Consider the following 22775-nt stretch of genomic DNA (forward strand, 5'->3'; position numbering starts at 1 on the left):
GAGAAGACCCTGGTGGACCAATCTAGGCTGCACAAGATCAATCTTCCTACAGAGCATTCATCCATCAAGTCACCATGGCTCGAGATTGAGGTGATGGCTGTTAAATAATAAAAATAATAAATGGAGAAAAAAACAAATTAGGCCATTTTATTCGCCACTTACCAATCACCGTAAATAATCTGTATGCTGTATTGTAGGAGTTTTTACAATTACAGGGATACCATATATGTCTGGATTATTTGCTGATTTGTGATATTTAAGCTTAAAAAATTTGTAAAAAAAAATATTTTTTGTAATTGATTTTTTTTTAACTAACTGTTTAGTAACAAAAAAAATATGAAGAAAACTATGGATTTTAAAAACTGGATCACCAGGATCAGCTGGTCCCGGTTATCTGCGAGTCCTCTCATCACTAGTTATAAGCCTATATATATGTGACTACTATTTGCAGCTATTTATTTCATTTTTTCCTTTCCTCTGGAGGTTGAAGTAGGGGGGATTGCTTTATTATATGCAACCCACCAGCATTTCTTACACTTTTCATAGTGTTTTTTAAAATGTTTTCAATTGTATGCTTATGGGTCTTGTCTTCAATAAAACTTATTTTCTGATATTTTACTGGTGATCCCAAAATCTCTTTGGACGTCACCTTTCCCTTTGTTTTGCTTGTAAATTTAGAAATCTGTGATATGCGCTCTATGTACAGTCGCAATGCACGAATGGTTCTCCTAGCTAAAACTTGACAGACTGAAAGGCATTTACGAGGCTGCAGCGTTCAGGTTGGAAGACTCACGGTCAGTACGTGCATCATGGTTTGTACACAGACCTTGTTTTATGGACATCTTGAATTCAGTCTTAGGCCATGTGCGCACTAGAAAATGACTTTTTCTTAAGGAAAAAACGGATCCTCTGAAAGAATCCCGCACCTGCGGTATAAAACCGCAGCAAAACCGCAACGAAATCCGCATGCGGTTTTGCCACAGTTTAGTGTGGTTTTGGTGCAGTTTTGCCGCAGATTTGCCACGGTTTTGCCGCAGGTTGGTCCCTGCGGGTTTTTACCAATAATTAATGGAAAAACCGCAGGGACCTGCAGAAAAGAAGTGACATTCACATTAATTCCGCAGTGGAAATTCCGCGAGTAAATCCGCAGGTATAAAAAAAACGCACTGTGCGCACAGCATTTTTTTATACCCATACGTTTTACTGGGAATGACTGGACAAATGTTAGAAACATTTTCTGCAGCAAATCCGCAATAAAATCCGCTATAAATCCGCGGCAAATCCGCAGCGTGCACACAAAGCCTTAAACTTAAATTTCAAGGATGCAAGAAGAAAGTGGGTGGTGTGGCGTTTGCCTACAAAAGAGCTGTGGTTTCAGGTCATGGGAAAAAAGAACAGCTTTATTTATGATTGGGCTAAAGGCACACTAAGGGGTACTTTGCACGCTGCGACATTGCTAGCCGATTGTAGCGATGCCGAGCACAATAGTCCCTGCCCCCGTTGCAGATGCGATATCTTGTGATAGCTGCCGTAGAAAACATTATCGCTATAGCAGCTTCACACGGACTTACCTGCCCTGCGACGTCGCTCTGGCCAGCGAACCGCCTCCTTCCTAAGGGGGCGGGTTGTACAGCGTCACAGCGACGTCACACGGCAGGCGGCCAATAGAGCGGAAGGGCGGAGATGAGTGGGACGTAAACATCCCGCCCACCTCCTTTCTTCCTTCCTCATTGCAGGCGGGACGCAGGTAAGGAGATGTTCCTCGCTCCTGCGGCTTCATACACAGCAATGTGTGCTTCCGCAGGAACGAGGAACAACATTGTACCTGTCGCTGCAGCGAAATTATGGAAGTGACCGACACTACACAGATCACCGATTTTCGACGCTTTTGCGATCGTTTATCGGTGCTTCTAGGCTTTACACGTTGTGACGTCGTTACCGGCGCCGGATGTGCGTCATTTTCGATTTGACCCCGACGAGATCGCAGTAGCGATGTCGCAACGTGCAAAGTACCCCTTAGACCTGCTGATAATCTGGGAACAAGTATTTGTAAGAGCGCTTATCCCCTATTGTCGGGCCATCTAAACAGGTTGGTAATCAACCAACCAACCAACAAACAAACACAGTGCTCATTCATGGGTGCAATGATTATTAAGCTAGCCTAATTAGTCTCAGCAGCACATCGCCACATATAAACAGGACATGTGCTACCAATAATGAGCCCTGAACATTTATGTTAGGCCCCCCTTCACACATCAGTGAATCCGGTATGTAGGACGCTGTTTTCATACGTACCAAAATTACGGACATATGCAGACCCATTAAAATCAATGTGTCTGCGCAGACATCAGTGTTTTCACAAGGACCGTGTGTCCATGTGGAGCACATGCGTGTCTGTGTGTTTCACACGGAGACATGTCAGTTTTTCTCCAGCAGCACTGATGTCACACAAACCACACACACGGATTTGATCCGTGTGCCACGTACTGGAGAAAACATGTGTCTGTGGAATAAAATGAATTTGTATACTCACCTGTCTTTAGCGCTACTGTCACTTGCTTCAGGGCCTGTTCATTATGCTCATGAATATTCACTGCACCGTGGATCCAGAAGCAAGTGTGCCAAAGACAGCAGCACCAGGGACAGCAGCTCCGGGGACAGGTGAGTAAAAAGTTCCTGATCTCCACATGCTATCACGGATAGCACACGGAGAAAATACATGTGCTAAAATTACGGAGGGCCATACGCACCTTCGACACGTCCATGAGAAACGTGTATGTTTTCCACGGACATGTGAAAGAGGTCTTAGAAGTCATTCTTGCTGAGTTGTGATCAGCTTTTCCAATCAGGCTAATAAATGACCACTGATTGTCTTAAGGCCACTTTACACGCAGCGATATCGGTATCGATATCGCTAGCGTGCGTACCCGCCCCCGTCGGTTGTGCGTCATGGGCAAATCGCTGCCCGTGGTGCACAACATCGTTAACACCCGCACATGGACTTACCTTCCCTGTGACGTCACTGTGGCCGGCGAACCGCCTCCTTTGTAAGGGGACGGTTCATGCGGCGTCACAGCGACGTCACACGGCAGCCGTCCAATAGAAACAGAGGGCACAGAGATGAGCGAGCGGAATATCCTGCCCACCTCCTTCCTTCCTCATTGCTGGCGGCCGCAGGTACGACGAACAACCTGCGTCCTGTAACAGCAACGATATTCGGGAAAGGAACGATGCGTCAACGATCAACAATAAGGTGGGTAATGTTGATTGTTAACGGTCGTTCCTGCATGTGAAATGAGCAATGACGTTGCTAACGAGGCCGGATGTGCGTCACGAATTCCGTGACCCCAACAACATCTCGTTAGCGATGTCGTTGCGTGTAAAGCGGCCTTTACAGTTATGAAATTGACCTTTGTTCAATGGCCTGTATTGGTAGGTGACGTAAATTCACTGAGTCCAAAAAAAATCACAAAACTGTCTAGATGTCCAAGATATAAAACATACCAGTTTAGTGTTTTGAAGTTATACGATTTCAAGGGTGTGAATAGGTCCATGCTGCCGAGTTAATCTTCAGTAAATCCCACTTACCAGATTAATGCAGATCACTCAGTGGTGTAAAGTCCACTAATTACTAGTTACAAAAATGTCCCTTTGTGGTTACAGTGTGGCTATTTATTCACAATGTGGTTCAACAATCCCTGTGTGATCCTCTCATGTGAACCTCACGAGACTCCAGCCCGATGTGAGGCGGCTACAGAAATTTCTGCTGCATCATAAGGAAATTATTAGACAGAAAAGACAACAACCTGCCCCGAGGAAACATAAGGCTGATAATGATTTATGGAATCATAATAGCGCTCTATAGTACACAGTGTGCTGCTTCTGTGTATACTCTGTTAATTATGTGCTAAGGAAGAAAGCCATTTACTCAATATTGGCAGTGACACTAAGACATTCCTCAGCGCTGTGCACAATCTTCATTTTGATTTTTGCTGGTCCAGATCAATAATGGTGGAGTTTGGAGGCCCCTGATTCCAAAATTTGGGGTAGCCACCCTGGACCAGAAGTGAGTATAGGGCCTCTGTTCCACTTGCATTTTGCAGGGACGAGTGCAATCCGATAAACATTGGATTGCACTCGCACCAATGCAAAACTATGGTGTAGTGTCCATCTGCGATTTATTTCTCATGCCATAGCGGCATGAGAAATGAATCGCAGCATAATGCGTTTGGCAGCGAATCTCAGCTCACACGCACCCATACTAGTCTATGGGAGCGTGTGAAACATCTCACTGCACTCGCATGTAATTCGATTGTGGTGCCCTTAAGGCTTCAGTCGCCACAGGGTAATGCACCTCATTTAAGGTGCAGTATCCATCGCGGGTAAGGAGGGGGTTAATCACCGGTGTTTTCGCATTCCACCTTACATACAGCTTAGGAGTCTTCTCAATGGGCAGCTGAACTAGGGTAGACAGGGGGTGGCCATCACGAAGCATGGGACTTTCCGGGTCACTAAGACAAACACCTGGGGGGCGGGCACCACTTGGGGTAGAAGTTGGAGCAACCTTTACACAATCTTCAGTCAAGCCGGGACTACAGTTCTGGCGACACGACACCACTTTATTCTCTTTTATTTTTTCACGGGGCCTGCGGCTTGGAGCGGGAAGCTCAGCCCGAGTTCCTCACTCCTTAAGGGGCATCTCTTGGAAAGGACACTATTAAATACCGGTGTCTACCTCTAACTTAAAAAGGATTGGCTGGGGCCCAGCACAGCGGGGACGGTACCTCCCTGGCAATCTAAAGACAGTGAGTAAAACACCTGGAACCGCAGCAGCTGACTCAGTCTCTGATTGCCCCGTGCTTCAGAGCCAACGGCCATTAATACTCCCCTCATCATTCTCCCCGGGCCTGCTCCACCTGTAGGGAGCAGAACCATCTTTGCTGCTACAACTATCCGCCTCGGAGGACAGCGACAGCAGCGGCAGTTAATCCCTGGCCGCGTACCGCAGGTGGCGTCACGAGACTCATCATCCTCACCCTCATCCACTGCTACCCTCATTCTCTCCATCCTATCCTCCTGTCCTTCTGTGGACACCTCGGGGTCACAAAACCGGGCAGGCCACCCGTGACATCCCCCGATCCTTTACCGGCCCGGCGATGCGTATCCCCCCAGGCCACGACAACAGCGCAATGTACACAGAAACAGGCCGGGGGGGGGGGGAGAGGAGAGATGGGGGGAAAGTGCTCCCTCCCTCCTCTCTGCAGCTGAGATATGATTGCAAAATCACATCACAGTCGCATGACCCTCTGCTGACGCTCGCAGCAAAGGGTCATTAACATATCGCTCCCGATGCTCTTGCATCACAAGCTATGCGCAAGTGGAACCGAGGCCTTGGTGTCATAATTTTATAAGTAGAAACATGGTAATTCACAAGGGGTTGTCTGAGTAATGGAAAACCCCTTTAATGATAGCCTAAGGGCTAAGAGCTGTCACTAGATTTTACAATACAAACTTCATATACTAAAAAGATATTTTACACCTAATGGAACCAGTGTACTTATTATAAAAATTCTTGTCAGGGTGACTTTTTAAGCCTGATATTAAAATGAATGCTTTATGAGTCCAGCTATAGATTGAGGGCGATCATGAGTCTAAGGGGTACTTTGCACGTTGCGACATCGCTACTGCGATCTCTTTGGGGTCAAATCGAAAGTGACGCACATCCGGTGCCGGTAACGACGTCGCAACGTGTAAAGCCTAGATGCGCTGATAAACGATCGCAAAAGCGTCGTAAATCGGTGATCTGTGTAGTGTCGGTCATTTTCATAATGTCGCTCCAATAGGAGATACGATGTTGTTCCTCGTTCCTGCGGCAGCACACATCGCTGTGTATGAAGCCGCAGGAGCGAGGAACATCTCCTTACCTGCCTCCACCGCCAATGCGGAAGGAAGGAGATGGGCGGGATGCTTACGTCCCGCTCATCTCCGCCCCTCCGCTTCTATTGGCCGCCTGCCGTGTGACGTCGCTGTGACGCCACACGACCCGCCCCTTAGGAAGGAGGTGGGTCACCGGCCAGAGCAACGTCGCAGGGCAGGTAAGTGCGTGTGAACCTGCCGTAGCGATAATGTTCGCTACGGCAGCTATCACAAGATATCACATGTGCGACGGGGGCGGGTACTATCACGCTCGGCATCGGTTTGCATCAGTGTGCAAAGTACCCCTAAGGGTATTCAGTCTTCATCTACCTTGCCTGACTGAGAACTGAACCTTGTACTGAGCAGTGTGAGATCTCAGGGAGGAGGGACATTGAGGAGCTGTGGAGTTTGCGTTATACTTTCATAAAGGATTATACAGCCACACTGACATGGAGTATCAAAATTAAATTCAACATCTTTTCAGGTCTAAGGGATCTATTAACCCCTTTCTGCGCAAGCCAATTTCCGTTTTTTGGCACTTTTGTTTTCTCCTCCCTTTCTTCCTAGAGCCATAGCTTTTCTTTTTTTTCTGTTCACACAGACGTATGATGGCTTTTTTTTGCGGGACAAGTTGTGTGTTTTGACCCTTTCACGACCCAGGTTGTGTTGTTCCCTTTGATGCGAGCTCACACGCTGACCCTGCATCACACGCTGATCAGCCAACATGTGCCTCTAACAGCGGCGAGCAGATTAGAGATCTACCTGCCGGTGTTAACCAGTTAATTTCCGCTGTCAATTTCTGACTGTCAATCCGCTGTCACTTCGCTGTGCTGCCAGTGTGAGCCGAGTGTCATGCGAGGGGATCACAGTAATCCCTGTGTGGCCACAGTGTAAAGGCTTTGAAATGTGTTGAATAAAAACCACTATGTGCACTGGTGTATCTTCAGAAAGACTTCAGCAGCAGCACAGAGTGAACATGTCTTCTTAAATTATTTAGGTGCATCTTTTAACTAGTGTGCATCTCCGGTAGAACTATCCTCTGCTCTGGAGCACATTTCTGGAGCAAGTTACACCTCTAAAGTGGCATAACTTTACATTAATTTGACACGTGTAGCCATGCCCTGTCCTGCCTATGCTCTACCTGTGCTATAGCTGGCACAGGACTGACGAGAAAATGCAAAAGTTGCAATGTTTTTGCATATTTTCCATGTTCTACAATAACATTGTGACTTATTAAGGTGTTACCATAATTCTGGCATAAACACCTTAATGAATCAGCCCTTCAGTATATGCTTACTACTTTACGCCCTTTCCATGACCTGGTGACATCACCAATGTAGCTTGCTGATCAAGCAGTTTTTCTAGCTACATGTTCCAAAGACTTGCTAGCCCTACCGAGACACAGCTAGAAGATCCGCCAGAGATAGAAGATCCAAGCAGAAGTGCTCAATCATTCATTAAACTCTTCACAGACAGTTATTTCTCTCCCTGCTGGCACTTAATAGCCACATCTGTGTTACACATTTCGAATGGGAAGCCAACTGAAGCCCCAGATGCTAAATGATCCTGTCAAGTAAAACGTCTGAAATATCAATAACTAAAAATGCTTTGGAATCAGAAAGCAAATTACAAGGAATCTCCAACAGTAGTGAATAATATAACATGTGCCTACTTTGCTATATATTTAGATTTGTGGCAAGGGTGGAAAAGTTGAGGCCACTAAATCCTCGGGAAGTCTAAAATAAAGATCATTGGACGTTTTCTAATCTAAGTGGACTATAACGGAATTTTAATGTGCTCATCGATTGACATTGACAGGGTATGTAAATATGTGGAGGGTGTCCTTTTATAGCGTATAAATTACAATAGTAAAAGTTGGACCTTCCTCTCAGTGATGCCGATGTAGACAGCATGAGCTGCTGAGCCCAGTGACTGGCTGCAGAGGTCACATACACTGTAGTTATAAGCTCACCAATTCAGCCTATTAAAAAAGACTAAATCTGCGGCGGAGAGGCAGTGATGGACTCATGGCCAATTTTAGCGATGGACCCATGGAGGGCAAGAAACAACTATGACTGGTATTTTATAGCTCTGCAACCTTATGGTTATATAAATTTGAATTCGGACAACAGCTTACAATTGTCATGACTGGGGATAGAAGCTATATCGGTTGTAAAGGACAACACACAGGAAGGGGGAAGGAATGCCTTATAGCTAGGGAATGGGGGCGGTGGTGACCCCTGATAACAACCTGCAGCTCACCCTCACTGCCCTCACAGACCCTATACAGGTTCCACACTTGTCGCTGAGCTGGAATAGCTGGGGCCCTATTTCACCCTAGCAAATGGGCCCTAAGTAAAGGCCCCCAACAGTAGTAAGAAAAAGGACCGGATGCACAGCTCGACTATTACTATGCGTAAAGCAAAATATGGGTGCAGCGTCCTGCATGAAGAGCAAACAATAATGAAGGAGAGGAAAGCTCATGCATAATGGACGCACAATCCACTATATAATAATAAACAGTAACTGTGGTCCATATAAATAACAAATTTGTATTAGGTCCAAAAGACACACACACACAAGTGAACATTAAAAACAATTAAAATGTGCAAAAAAATACACAAGTGCAAAACACGTTCCCCCTTAAAGATGGAAAGGTATCACCATGCATAAGAGATTAATGCAAATAGTATTGACAATTCAAGTTATTAGTAATGATTCTCTATACCTCCTGAAATTCTCAATATGGTTAGTATAACCAGTCTGGGCTCATATCATTACAAAGTATATAAGGGTCGAAAAGTACAGTACATAACCTAATATCCGTATGCAATATGCTCCCAGCCTGGAGCTAGTGTAGTAATTATACGACGCAGTTGACCAATTAGAATCAGATAATAATATCAGACCAGAGACCACAAGGTTGTGTGTCAGTGGTATGTACAAATTATATGTAAAATGCTATGCCGCTAATATAGTATTACTGGCAACGAAACAGTGCTAATTCTAAATCTAAGTAAAGGCCCCGTCACACACAACGAGATCGCTAACGAGATCGTTGCTGAGTCACAGTTTCTGTGACGCAGCAACGATCTCGCCAGCGATCTCGTTATGTGTGACACCTACCAGCGATCAGGCCCCTGCTGTGAGATCGCTAGTTGTTGCCGAATGGTCCGGACCATTTTCTTCAAAAGGTGATATCCTGCTGGGCAGGACGCATCGCTATGTTTGACACCTACCAACAACCTCCTAACACGGTCCCACCGCCGGCCAAGATCGTTATACAGGTCGCTGATCGGTACTGCGTCATTGGTAAGTTCTGATTGTGTGACATCTCACCAGCGACCTCCCAGCGACTTACCAGCGATCCTTACCAGGTCACATCGTTGTCGGGATCGCTGGTAAGTCGTTGTGTGTGACTGGGCCTTAAGGATGGAGGATATGAGCTCTTCATCAACACCACTATCACAAAAAGAGGACACAAGGGAACAAATATACATGGAAAACACAACAGCAATCACCAGGGCCCTGGTAGATAGCAAAGACAAACAGTTATCTGAGCTGCAGCAACCACAGAAGTCTGTAGCAACAGAACAATACGACTTCTCCACAGCTGAGTCAGGAACAAACTATAAACCGCACCCAAATACCCCTAGGGTGAGGTTTATAAAGGGAGTCAGAGGCTGGCAACTGATTGAAAGGAACTGACAGATTCCTATAGTCCGCTGCTGCAGAAGCAGGGAACTGTCAAATAACAACATGTGCTGCCAATCTCTGGGATTTTCTTACACTTGCTGCCACAGAATTGTCAGCCAGCTCTGACACATACGTGACAACAATCCTATCTAGTCTATGAAATACTCTCTGAACTAAACAGCCTGGACTAAAAACAAATATAAGTAGTATTTCATCGGTTTGGCTAATGGTTGATTGTCAGCGGGAAAAATACCCATTCTCAAATTACATCCACTGTGTAGAGTTTTTTGGGCCAACAATACAATAAGTGCTTAGGTTAGAAAAATCCAACACACCCGATTGATCTTATTAAAAATATTGAACATTCTGTGGCCATTAGTCAAAACGAAGAGTCATTCATTTACCCGAGTTAGCTGACAATCAACCACTGCGGCCAATATTGGTGAATGTGCATGGGGTCCTCTCATACAGCCAGATCAGATCTCATACTTTGCATTGACGAGAGACAACCATCTCGAAACACCAGGTCTGTAAATTGAGTTTTTGATCTGGCATAAATCCTAAGTACGACAAGGCTGGTTAAAGGGTCACTTTGGACTTTTATGATTGTTACCTCCAATAGGTTACACTAGAGGTCGTCTACTTCCTCACTGAAGAGACGATTTGTATATGGGGTCCTTATTACTTTGCTACAAACTATCAACGTTCTTGTACAACCGATAGTTATATAGTTTACGGAGTGGCTATAGCTCTACTTACTTCTCTGCTGACAAAGAAAAGAGAATATGTTTGTTATTTTCATCCTGTTGTGACTGTAGTTTGCGTTTATGAGTAAAGTATGGGTGTAGACTCACTTTTTTGTTTGTTTTATTGCGTTGTGCCAGTTTGTGGTTGCGAAACTGCATAGACTTTATGACATACTTTAGATGAAAGCTGTTCCATCTAAATAGGCCAGCCTGTGGGGTTTTGATAAATCCATGTTTATTTGTTGTTATTTTTTTATTGTAGATAGTAAAAATGGAATAGCTCTTTCATTGTCTGTCCAGATTATTAGCAGATCACTTTATAAACTGGACGTGTTAATGTGCATTTGAATGGCCTCCCGGGTTTCCCTAGAAATTTTGGCAGAAAATTGCTCTACACAACAAAATAGCACTGTTTGTAAAAATCATGCCACTTGCATATTCAGATAATACCACTAAACACTATATATATATACAGTTAGGTCCAGAAATATTTGGACAGTGACACAAGTTTTGTTATTTTAGCTGTTTACAAAAACATGTTCAGAAATACAATTATATATATAATATGGGCTGAAAGTGCACACTCCCAGCTACAATATGAGAGTTTTCACATCCAAATCGGAGAAAGGGTTTAGGAATCATAGCTCTGTAATGCATAGCCTCCTCTTTTTAAAGGGACCAAAAGTAATTGGACAAGGGACTCTAAGGGCTGCAATTAACTCTGAAGGAGTCTCCCTCGTTAACCTGTAATCAATGAAGTAGTTAAAAGGTCTGGGGTTGATTACAGGTGTGTGGTTTTGCATTTGGAAGCTGTTGCTGTGACCAGACAACATGCGGTCTAAGGAACTCTCAATTGAGGTGAAGCAGAACATCCTGAGGCTGAAAAAAAAGAAAAAATCCATCAGAGAGATAGCAGACATGCTTGGAGTAGCAAAATCAACAGTCGGGTACATTCTGAGAAAAAAGGAATTGACTGGTGAGCTTGGGAACTCAAAAAGGCCTGGGCGTCCACGGATGACAACAGTGGTGGATGATCGCCGCATACTTTCTTTGGTGAAGAAGAACCCGTTCACAACATCAACTGAAGTCCAGAACACTCTCAGTGAAGTAGGTGTATCTGTCTCTAAGTCAACAGTAAAGAGAAGACTCCATGAAAGTAAATACAAAGGGTTCACATCTAGATGCAAACCATTCATCAATTCCAAAAATAGACAGGCCAGAGTTAAATTTGCTGAAAAACACCTCATGAAGCCAGCTCAGTTCTGGAAAAGTATTCTATGGACAGATGAGACAAAGATCAACCTGTACCAGAATGATGGGAAGAAAAAAGTTTGGAGAAGAAAGGGAACGGCACATGATCCAAGGCACACCACATCCTCTGTAAAACATGGTGGAGGCAACGTGATGGCATGGGCATGCATGGCTTTCAATGGCACTGGGTCACTTGTGTTTATTGATGACATAACAGCAGACAAGAGTAGCCGGATGAATTCTGAAGTGTACCGGGATATACTTTCAGCCCAGATTCAGCCAAATGCCGCAAAGTTGATCGGTCGGCGCTTCATAGTACAGATGGACAATGACCCCAAGCATACAGCCAAAGCTACCCAGGAGTTCATGAGTGCAAAAAAGTGGAACATTCTGCAATGGCCAAGTCAATCACCAGATCTTAACCCAATTGAGCATGCATTTCACTTGCTCAAATCCAGACTTAAGACGGAAAGACCCACAAACAAGCAAGACCTGAAGGCTGCGGCTGTAAAGGCCTGGAAAAGCATAAAGAAGGAGGAAACCCAGCGTTTGGTGATGTCCATGGGTTCCAGACTTAAGGCAGTGATTGCCTCCAAAGGATTCGCAACAAAATATTGAAAATAAAAATATTTTGTTTGGGTTTGGTTTATTTGTCCAATTACTTTTGACCTCCTAAAATGTGGAGTGTTTGTAAAGAAATGTGTACAATTCCTACAATTTCTATCAGATATTTTTGTTCAAACCTTCAAATTAAACGTTACAATCTGCACTTGAATTCTGTTGTAGAGGTTTCATTTCAAATCCAATGTGGTGGCATGCAGAGCCCAACTCGCGAAAATTGTGTCACTGTCCAAATATTTCTGGACCTAACTGTATATATATATATATATACTAGCTGTACTACCCGGCTTCGCCCGGGTTAATAACTGCTGTTAACAAAATAGAATGTATTAACAAAAATGTATTCTGCACACAAAAAACACAAAACAAATAGAAATGTAATTATTTAAAGGCAAAAACTAAGCTAATAGAAGCATTTCACAACATAAATTTCAAAACCACAGATATTCCACACAGATTTAACTAAATTGGCCAAGTAATGTGCTCCATCTGTCTCTTTCCCCGCCTGTCTCTTTCCCCGTCTGTCTCTATCCCCGTCTGCCTGTCTCTGTCTGTCTCTTTCTTTGTCTGTCTCTATCTCTCTGTTTCTTTCCCCATCTGTCTCTTTCTAGGTCTGTCTCTTTCCCAGGTCTGTCTCTTTCCCTGTCTGTCTCCCAGTCTCTTTGTCTGTGTCTTTTCTTGTCTGTCTCTTTCCCTGTCTGCCTGTCTCTGTCTGTCTCTGTCCTTGTCTGTCTCTATTTCTCTGTCTCTTTCCCCGTCTGTCTCTATCAAGGTCTGTGTCTTTCCCCATCTATCTTTCTCTGTCTCTCTGGCTGTCTCCTCCTTCCCTGTCTGCCTGTCTCTGTCCCTATCTGCGTCTCTGACTGTCTCTGTCTCTTTCTTCGTCTGTCTCAATCTCTTTCCCTGTCTATCTATCTCTGTCACTTTTCCTGTCTGTCTCTTTCCCTGTCTGTCTCTTTCCCTTTCTTTCCCTCTCTTTCCCTGTTTGTCTTTCCCTCTTTCCCTCTGTCTCTTTCCCTGTGTCTGTCTCTTTGTCTGTCTCTTTACCTGTCTGTGTCTGTCTCTTAACCTGTCTCTCTCTTTCCCTCTCTTTCCCTGTCTGTCTCTTTCCCTGTCAGTCTGTCTCTTTGTCTGTGTCTGTCTCTTTGTGTCTGTCTCTTACACTGTCTATGTCTGTTTCTTACCCTGTCTGTGTCTGCCTCTTTCCCTGTCTGTGTCTGTCTCTTTCCCTGGCTGCATTGTGACACGCCAACATTCCATTTAAGGGCGTGGCTGCGCATTCTTCTGAAGTTCTGGCTGCATTGTGGCTCCCAGCTCCATTTGCTTTAATGGAGGCAGGTTTTTTGGTGAATAACTGTAAAGTGCGGGGTTAAAATTTCCCCTCAAAACATAACCTATGACGCTCTCGGGGTCCAGAAATGTGAGTGTGCAAAATTTTGTGGCTGTAGCTGCGAAGGTGCAGATGCCAATCCCGGACACACACACACACGCAAACACAAACACACACACACACACACACACACATTCAGCTTTATATAATATATATATATATCTTGCAACAAAGTGGATGCAACCAAAGCCTAGAAAAATATATATCCATATCTATATCTATGTTTATTTATCTATCTATCTATCTATCTATCTATATACACACACACACACACTCACACACACAGACACACACATTTTGTTTCATATTAATCTAACAATGACCTTATTTTATATTCAATGTGAACATTTCAACAGCATTAACAATTTGGTATTAGCCCTGGGACACTTGCAATTCTACCCCTGTATATTGAATCAGACTCACTGATATATGCAGTACTATTACAATCAGACAGAATATCTCAAAAGTGAGTACACACTGCACATTATTATATCTGAGACCTTGTAATGCTAATGAACCACATGACGCCGGAGAGGGAACATGGCTAATTGGACACAAATTAGCCAATTTCACATAGGCGTGCACTCACTTTTGTTGCCAGTGGTTTAGACATTAATGGTTGTGAGTTATTGAGAGGATACCAGATTTACACTGTTATACAAGCCATACACTGACTACTTTACATTGTATCAAAGTGTCAGATCTTCAGTGTTGTCCCATGAAAAGATATAACAAAATGTTCACAAAAATGTTGGGGGTGTACTCACGTTTGGGACATACTGTATATCATACAAGAAATAATTTATGGAAAAGCTCACCACAGTAGTCTTCATCTGCCCCATTTTCACAGTCCTTTACACCATCACAGTGGAAAGCCCGAGGAAGGCATATGGTGAGGTTTCCACATGGAAAGTAGCCCACTTTACACACAGTCTCAGAAATGGAATCTGTAATTATCAAGAAAAATGATACAGTTATTAATACAGTTTTCACACATCGTGGACAGAGCTAAACTTAAAACTTTTAAAACTTTGGATAAATAAAAAGTAATACTCTCCGCATCACTGAAATTGCAACATTAAGAAGGAAAAGTCAATATTTTTGGAAATTAAAGGATCGATATACACGATAAATGGAAAGAATATGGCATTTTTCCCCCAAACATCTTGATGCATGCAGAAACAGCTATGAGCACCGCAAACAAAAATATACCGTATTTTTTGTTTTATAAGACGCACCGGATTATAAGACACACCCAAATTTAGAGGAGGAAAGTAAGAAAAAATAATTTTTAATGTTAAAATGAGGGTCCGTCTTATAACCCTAGTGTGTCTTAATCCTAATGCTCACCAGGGGGGAGTGGCAGTGGTGGAGCTGCTCAGGAAGGTCACAGGAGGCAGCGTTAGCAATGCTGCGAGCTCAGATGAGGGGGTGTTGCTGCTCAGGAGGGTCAGCAATACTGCAGGCTCAGGTGTGTCACATCAGTGGGTGCCATTATTCTGCCGACGCGCTGCGAGGGTGTCATGGCGGGTGCCATTGATCTGTCAGCGTGCTGCAGGGGTGTCACTGCAGTGGGTGCCATTATTCTACCGGCGCGCTGTGAGGGTGTCATGGCGGGTGCCATTGATCTGTCAGCGTGCTGCAGGGGTGTCACTGCAGTGGAGCGACTCAGGAGGGTCACAGGATGGGGTGTCTGGGTGGTGGGTGCAATTGATCTGACTGTGGGCTCCGTTGAATCGCCCGTGATTGATGAGATGGACTTCAAGAAAATGCTGCGGAGGCAGCGCGTGCACAGATAGGATTCCGTGGACACTTTCTTGAAGTCTATTGCGTCAATCTGCACTCACACAGCCTCCGTGGCCATTTTCTTGAAGTCCAGCACATCAACCACGGGCGATTCAACGGAGCCCGCAGTCAGATCAATGGCACCCGCCACCGAGACATCCCATCCTATGACCCTGCTGAGCCGCTCCACTGCTCCTCCGAGCCCTCAGTATCGCCGACCCTGCCTCCTATGACCGCACTCCACCACTGCCGCCTCAGTAAGCCATATCCGGATTGTACGACGCACCCCCCATGTTACCCCCACTTTTGGGAAAAAAGTGCGTCTTATAATCCAGAAAGTACAGTACACAGGGCCGTATTTGCCACTAGGCACCCGTGGTCCCGTGCCTAGGGCGGCACGTTGCGGGGGGCGGCACTTTCTGGCAGCAAAAAAAAAAAAAAAATATAATTTTTTTTTTTACATCCCCGCCCCCCGTCCCTCCCTCCGTTACACTCGGCTGTGTTCGGGGGGGGGGGGTTGAGAGGGAGGAGAGGCGCACTTCTGTCTATTTGAATACATGGCGGGCGCCAGGCATAGTGAGCTGATTAACCCCGGAAGTTCCATCGCCTGCACTTCCGGGGTCAGAGGCGCGCGGGCGCGACAATCAGCTGACTGCCCCGTGCTGCAGCGTCCAATGCTGCAGACGACACACGCCGTGGAGGAGGACGCGTCTGAAGCTGGAGCCAGCCAGAAGAGGAGCCAGCCAGAGCAGGGCGGCGGGCACCGGAGCAGGAAAGGCAGAGGCAGAGCCTAGAATGTATGGGCTCCTTACAGGTTAGTTGATGATCGTTGCGATGCCTCTTTTTGTCCACTATAATCATGCAAGGGGAGGCTGGGGGGGGAGAGGCTGAGGCTGGGGGAGGCTGGGAAGAGAGAGAGGCTGGGAAAAGAAAGAGGCTGAGGCTGGGGGGAGGCTGGGAAGAGAGAGAGGCTTAGGCTGGGGGGAGGCTGGGAAGAGAGAGAGGCTGAGGCTGGGGGGAGGCTGGGAAGAGAGGCTGAGGCTGGGGGGAGAGAGGCTGAGGCTGGGGGAGAGGGAGGCTGGGGGGGAAAGAGACGCTGAGGCTGGGGGGAGAGGCTGAGGCTGGGGGGAGAGAGGCTGAGGCTGGGGGGGAGGCTGGGGGGAGAGAGAGGCTAAGGCTGGGGGGAGGCTGGGGGGAGAGAGAGACTGGGGGGAGAGAGGCTGAGGCTGGGGGGAGAGAGGCTGAAGCTGGGGGGGAGGCTGGGGGGAGAGAGAGGCTGAGAGGAGAGAGGCTGATGCTGGGGGAGGCTGGGGGGAGAGGGAGGCTGGGGGGGAGGCTGGGGGGAGAGAGAGGCTGGGGGGAGGCTGGGGAGAGAGAGAGGCTGAGGCTGGGGGGGAGAGTGAGAGGCTGAGGCTGGGAGGAGAGAGGCAGATGCTGGGGGAGGCTGGGAGGAGAGAGGCTGATTCTGGGGGAGGCTGATGCTGAGGGAGGCTGATGCTGAGGGAGGCTGATGCTGGGGGAGGCTGGGAGGGGGAGGGGGAGGGTTGGAGGAGGGAAGCTGATGCTGAGGGAGACTTGGAGGAGGGAGGCTGAGGGAGGAGGGAGGCTGATGCTGGGGGAGGCTAGGAGGAGGGAGGCTGATGCTGGAGGAGGCTGGGAGGAGGGAGGCTGATGCTGGGGGAGGTTGGGAGGAGGGAGGCTGATGCTGAGGGAGGTTGGGGGGAGGGAGGCTGGGAGGAGGGAGGCTGAGGCTGGGGGAGGCTGGGAGGAGGGAGGCTGAGGCTGGGGGAGGCTGATGCTAGGGGAGGCTGGGAGGAGAGAGGCTGATGCTGGGGGAGGCTGGGAGGGGGAGGTGAGGCTTGGAGGAGGGAGGCTGATGCTGAGGGAGGCTGGGAGGGTGAGGCTTGGAGGAGGGAGGCTGATGCTGAGGGAGGCTGATGCTGAGGGAAGCTGATGCTGGGGGAAGCTGGGAGGAAGGAGGCTGATGCTGGGGGAGCCTGGGAGGAAGGAGGCTGATGCTGGGGGAGCCTGGGAGGAGGGAGGCTGATGCTGGGGGAGGCTGATGCTGGGGGAGGCTGATGCTGAGGGAGGCTGATGCTGGGGGAGGCTGGGAGGGGGAGGGTGAGGCTTGGAGGAGGGAAGCTGATGCTGAGGGAGACTTGGAGGAGGGAGGCTGAGGGAGGCTGATGCTGGGAGGAGGGAGGCTGATGCTGGGGGAGGCTAGGAGGAGAGAGGCTGATGCTGGGAGGAGGGAGGCTGATGCTGGGGGAGGCTGGGAGGAGGGAGGCTAATGCTGGGGGAGGCTGGGAGGAGGGAGGCTGATGCTGAGGGAGGCTGGGAGGAGGGAGGCTGATGCTGGGGGAGGCTGATGCTGAGGGAGGCTGATGCTGAGGGAGGCTGATGCTGGGGGAGGCTGGGAGGGGGAGGGTGAGGCTTGGAGGAGGGAAGCTGATGCTGAGGGAGACTTGGGAGGAGGGAGGCTGAGGGAGGAGGGAGGCTGAGGCTGGGAGGAGGGAGGCTGATGCTGGGGGAGGCTAGGAGGAGGGAGGCTGAAGCTGGGAGGAGGGAGGCTGATGCTGGGGGAGGCTGGGAGGAGGGAGGCTGAGGCTGGGGGAGGCTGGGAGGAGGGAGGCTGAGGCTGGGGGAGGCTGATGCTGGGGGAGGCTGGGAGGAGAGAGGCTGATGCTGGGGGAGGCTGGGAGGGGGAAGGTGAGGCTTTGAGGAGGGAGGCTGATGCTGAGGGAGGCTGGGAGGAGGGAAGCTGATGCTGGGGGAAGCTGGGAGGGTGAGGCTTGGAGGAGGGAGGCTGATGCTGAGGGAGGCTGATGCTGAGGGAGGCTGATGCTGGGGGAGCCTGAAAGGAGGGAGGCTGATGCTGGGGGAGGCTGGGAGGAGGGAGGCTGAGGCTGGGGGAGGCTGGGAGGAGGGAGGCTGAGGCTGGGAGGAGAGAGGCTGATGCTGGGGGACGCTGGGAGGCTGATGCTGGTGGAGGCTGGGAGGAGAGAGGCTGATGCTGGGGGAGGCTTGGAGGCTGATGCTGGGGGAGGCTGGGAGGAGGGTGGTTGATGCTGGGGGAGGCTAGGAGGAGGGTAGCTGATGCTGAGGGAGGCTGGGAAGAGGGTAGCTGATGCTGGGGGAGGCTGGGAAGAGGGTGGCTGATGCTGGGGGAGGCTGGGAAGAGGGAGGCTGATGCTGGGGGAGGCTGGGAAGAGGGAGGCTGATGCTGGGGGAGGCTGGGAGGAGGGAGGCTGATACTGGGGGAAGCTGGGAGCAGGGAGGCTGATGCTGGGGGAGGCTGGGAGGAGAGAGGCTGATGCTGGGGGAGGCTGGGAGGGGGACTAGGGAGGCTGATGCTCTGGGAGGCTGATGCTGGGGGAGGCTTGGAGGAGGGGGGCTGGGAGGAGGGAGGCTGATGCTGGGGGAGGCTGGGAGGAGGGAGGCTGATGCTGGGGGAGGCTGGGAGGGGGGAGGCTGATGCTGGGGGAGGCTGGGAGGAGGGAGGCTGATGCTGGGGGGAAGCTGGGAGCAGGGAGGCTGATGCTGGGGGAGGCTGGGAGGAGAGAGGCTGATGCTGGAGGAGGCTCATGCTGGGGGAGGCTGGGAGGAGAGAGGCTGATGCTGGAGGAGGCTCATGCTGGGGGAGGATGGGAGGAGAGAGGCTGATGCTGGGGTAAGCTGGGAGCAGGGAGGCTGATGCTGAGGGAGGCTGGGGGGAGAGAGGCTGATGCTGGGGGAGGCTGGGGGGAGAGAGGCTGATGCTGGGGGAGAGGCTGCTGCTGGAGGCGGGGGGAGAGAGGCTGCTGCTGGGGGAATGGAAGAGAGGGGCCAATGCTAGAGACAGAAAACAAGGGTTGAGGGATAGAGCAATGACAAAATCGATGGGGGGGGAGTGTAAGGACTCAGAATAAGAGGGAGGCAGCATTGGGAGCTCATTATGGAGAAGGGGCAGCATGTGTGGGCTCAGTATGGAGTGGAACAATGTAGGGGAGTCAATATCAAGAGTGGGGTAGTGTGTGTGTGTGTGTGTGTGTGTGTGTGTGTGTGTCTCAGCATAAGCGCTAGTGTGGTGGTCTTAGTATGATGAGTGGGGCAGCATGGAGATGTCATTATGGAAAAGAGGAAGGCAGCATTAGGAGCTCATGGAGAGGGGCAGCATGCACGGGACACTGTGAGGAGGGGGCAGCATGCATGGGACATTGTGAGGAGGGGGCAGCATGCATGGGACATTGTGAGGAGGGGGCAGCATGCATGGGACACTGTCAGGAGGGGGCAGCATGCATGGGACACTGTCAGGAGGGGGCAGCATGCATGGGACACTGTCAGGAGGGGGCAGCATGCATGGGACACTGTGAGGAGGGGGCAGCATGCATGGGACACTGTCAGGAGGGGGCAGCATGCATGGGACACTGTCAGGAGGGGGCAGCATGCATGGGACACTGTCAGGAGGGGCAGCATGCATGGGACACTGTCAGGAGGGGGCAGCATGCATGGGACATTGTGAGGAGGGGGCAGCATGCACGGGACATTGTGAGGAGGGGGCAGCATGCATTGGACATTGTGAGGAGGGGCTATCATGCATGGGACATTGTGAGGAGGGGGCAGCATGCATGGGACATTGTGAGGAGGGGGCAGTATGCATGGGACACTTTGAGGAGGGGGCAGCATGCATGGGACACTGTGAGGAGGGGGCAGCATGCATGGGACACTGTGAGGAGGGGGCAGCATGCATGGGACATTGTGAGGAGGGGGCAGCATGCATGGGACATTGTGAGGAGGGGGCAGCATGCATGGGACATTGTGAGGAGGGGACAGCATGCATGGGACATTGTGAGGAGGGGGCAGCATGCATGGGACACTGTCAGGAGGGGGCAGCATGCATGGGACACTGTGAGGAGGGGGCAGCATGCATGGGACACTGTGAGGAGGGGGCAGCATGCATGGGACACTGTCAGGAGGGGGCAGCATGCATGGGACACTGTCAGGAGGGGGCAGCATGCATGGGACACTGTCAGGAGGGGGCAGCATGCATGGGACACTGTCAGGAGGGGGCAGCATGCATGGGACATTGTGAGGAGGGGGCAGCATGCACGGGACATTGTGAGGAGGGGGCAGCATGCATGGGACATTGTGAGGAGGGGCCATCATGCATGGGACATTGTGAGGAGGGGGCAGCATGCATGGGACATTGTGAGGAGGGGGCAGTATGCATGGGACACTTTGAGGAGGGGGCAGCATGCATGGGACACTGTGAGGAGGGGGCAGCATGCATGGGACACTGTGAGGAGGGGGCAGCATGCATGGGACATTGTGAGGAGGGGGCAGCATGCATGGGACATTGTGAGGAGGGGGCAGCATGCATGGGACATTGTGAGGAGGGGGCAGCATGCATGGGACATTGTGAGGAGGGGGCAGCATGCATGGGACATTGTGAGGAGGGGGCAGCATGCATGGGACACTGAGGAGGGGGAAGCATGCATGGGACATTGTGAGGAGTGGGCAGCATGCATGGGACATTGTGAGGAGGGGGCAGCATGCATGGGACATTGTGAGGAGTGGGCAGCATGCATGGGACATTGTGAGGAGGGGGCAGCATGCATGGGAAACTGAGGAGGGGGAAGCATGCATGGGACATTGTGAGGAGTGGGCAGCATGCATGGGACATTGTGAGGAGTGGGCAGCATGCATGGGACATTGGGAGGAGGGGGCAGCATGCATGGGACATTGTGAGGAGGGGACAGCATGCATGGGACATTGTGAGGAGGGGGCAGCATGCATGGGACATTGTGAGAAGGGGGCAGCATGATGTGAGGAGAATGTGCAGATCATATTTCATAATTGAGGAAGGTGTGGTGGGTATAATTTATAAGGGAGGGCAGTGTGTAGTTTATTAGGGGCAGTGTGACAGTCACAGTATATAAGTGGGGACGGTGTGGTGGGAATATTTTATACTCATGCTATGTTTTGATGTGCCCGTGGTGATCCCCATTGGGGGGGGGGGGGTTAGTGCCCTTCGTTTCTCATTGATATTTTTTCAAGTGTTTTACAAAGTAGATCTGCCTTAAACAGATGTCGTGTGCGAAAACTCAGTGTTACGTTGTCACTAAGGGGCACGACCACTTAAAGTGCCTAGGGCAGCACGAAGGCAAAATACAGCCCTGACAGTACATACACCTTGGCTGCTATTAATGAGGTTATTAAGATCTGCTGCTGGCAGCTCCCTACTGATAAAAGCTGTCCCAGAGGTGCTTGATGGGAGACAAGTCCAGAGACACTGCAGGCCATGGTGCCATACAGTTAGCTCTAAGTAGCATGAGCAACGTGTGGCCTGGCATTGTTGTGTTAAAAAAAAGGCTCTTAGGACACTTTAGAGAAACTACCATATGAATGCTTCCATAATTGATCTATGGTGTATTGCAAATAAAATTGGACATCTCATACTAGTCTCAAATATTGTCTACACAAACCATGAAAAGACATCTGCATTACAATGTGCTACGAATAAGACGTCTAGCTGTAGGTGTTCTTTGTCCTTACGCCACCGCTCCTAATGGCTATCATAGGGCAGAGCAAGACGATACTGAAGGCTAGGATTTGTCTTTGATAAAAAGACCTGTGAAGGGTATTTCAATATTTTTAGTTTTTTATTTTCATATTATTTCCCTTGACACTGGGGCTGGTATATTAGCCCCATTAACAGGGTAAGTGCAGACTGCTGGCTGTATAGCAGAGCTGTCCAGGACTCCTATGACCCAGCAGCTCTTTCTCCCTCCTTGTACTCTGCGATCACATGACTGTTGTGTATGGAGGTGGAGGTACCATTAGCATTTGTTATTACTGCATACATAGCGCCTCTTTAGGCTGTGTACATGGCAATCAAGATGGCAAAGATGGTAATAAACCGTCTGTGCCTTCTCTATGGGGATGTCGGCTGTCTCTGACTGCCGGATCTCTGCTCCTGCAGCTACATGTTCGAGTGTTAGCTGTGCTACTATGCAAAGACTTTTTAGGATATTTATACAGTATTTTTATTAAAAATTGTTTCCATAATCTATGTTTTTTCTTGACGTATAAGGACATTTTGTCCAGATTATTTTTTTCTTCAGAATTTTTTTTAAAAATAATGCTTAACTATTTTTTTTTTAACTTTTCCACCAATAGTCATATGAAAGGGTTTATTTTTCTTCAGGATGCATTGTAATTTTTAATGACAACATTCACTGTACAATATAATATACAGAAATAACATGTAAGAAAATAATTTACCTAAATTAAATATAAAGACATATAATATGGGTAAAGTATATGTGAATAGGACAATAGATTAAATTTTCACCTGCAATACTGCTATATAGACTATACTTAACTTATCA

General features: G+C 48.8%; 1 protein-coding gene across 2 annotated transcripts in view; it reads right to left on the reverse strand.

Moving 5' to 3' along the window:
• RXFP2 (relaxin family peptide receptor 2) overlaps positions 1-22775 on the reverse strand; it is a 449786-nt gene that overhangs the window by 199924 nt on the left and 227087 nt on the right. For both annotated transcript variants that reach the window (XM_075337353.1, XM_075337352.1), the window contains exon 2: positions 14439-14567. In XM_075337353.1, coding sequence (XP_075193468.1) covers positions 14439-14567 — 129 coding nt within the window. The remainder of the gene's footprint in view (positions 1-14438; positions 14568-22775) is intronic.

The sequence above is a fragment of the Anomaloglossus baeobatrachus genome, chromosome 2, assembly GCF_048569485.1.
Source record: "Anomaloglossus baeobatrachus isolate aAnoBae1 chromosome 2, aAnoBae1.hap1, whole genome shotgun sequence".
NCBI classification, from domain to species: domain Eukaryota; kingdom Metazoa; phylum Chordata; class Amphibia; order Anura; family Aromobatidae; genus Anomaloglossus; species Anomaloglossus baeobatrachus.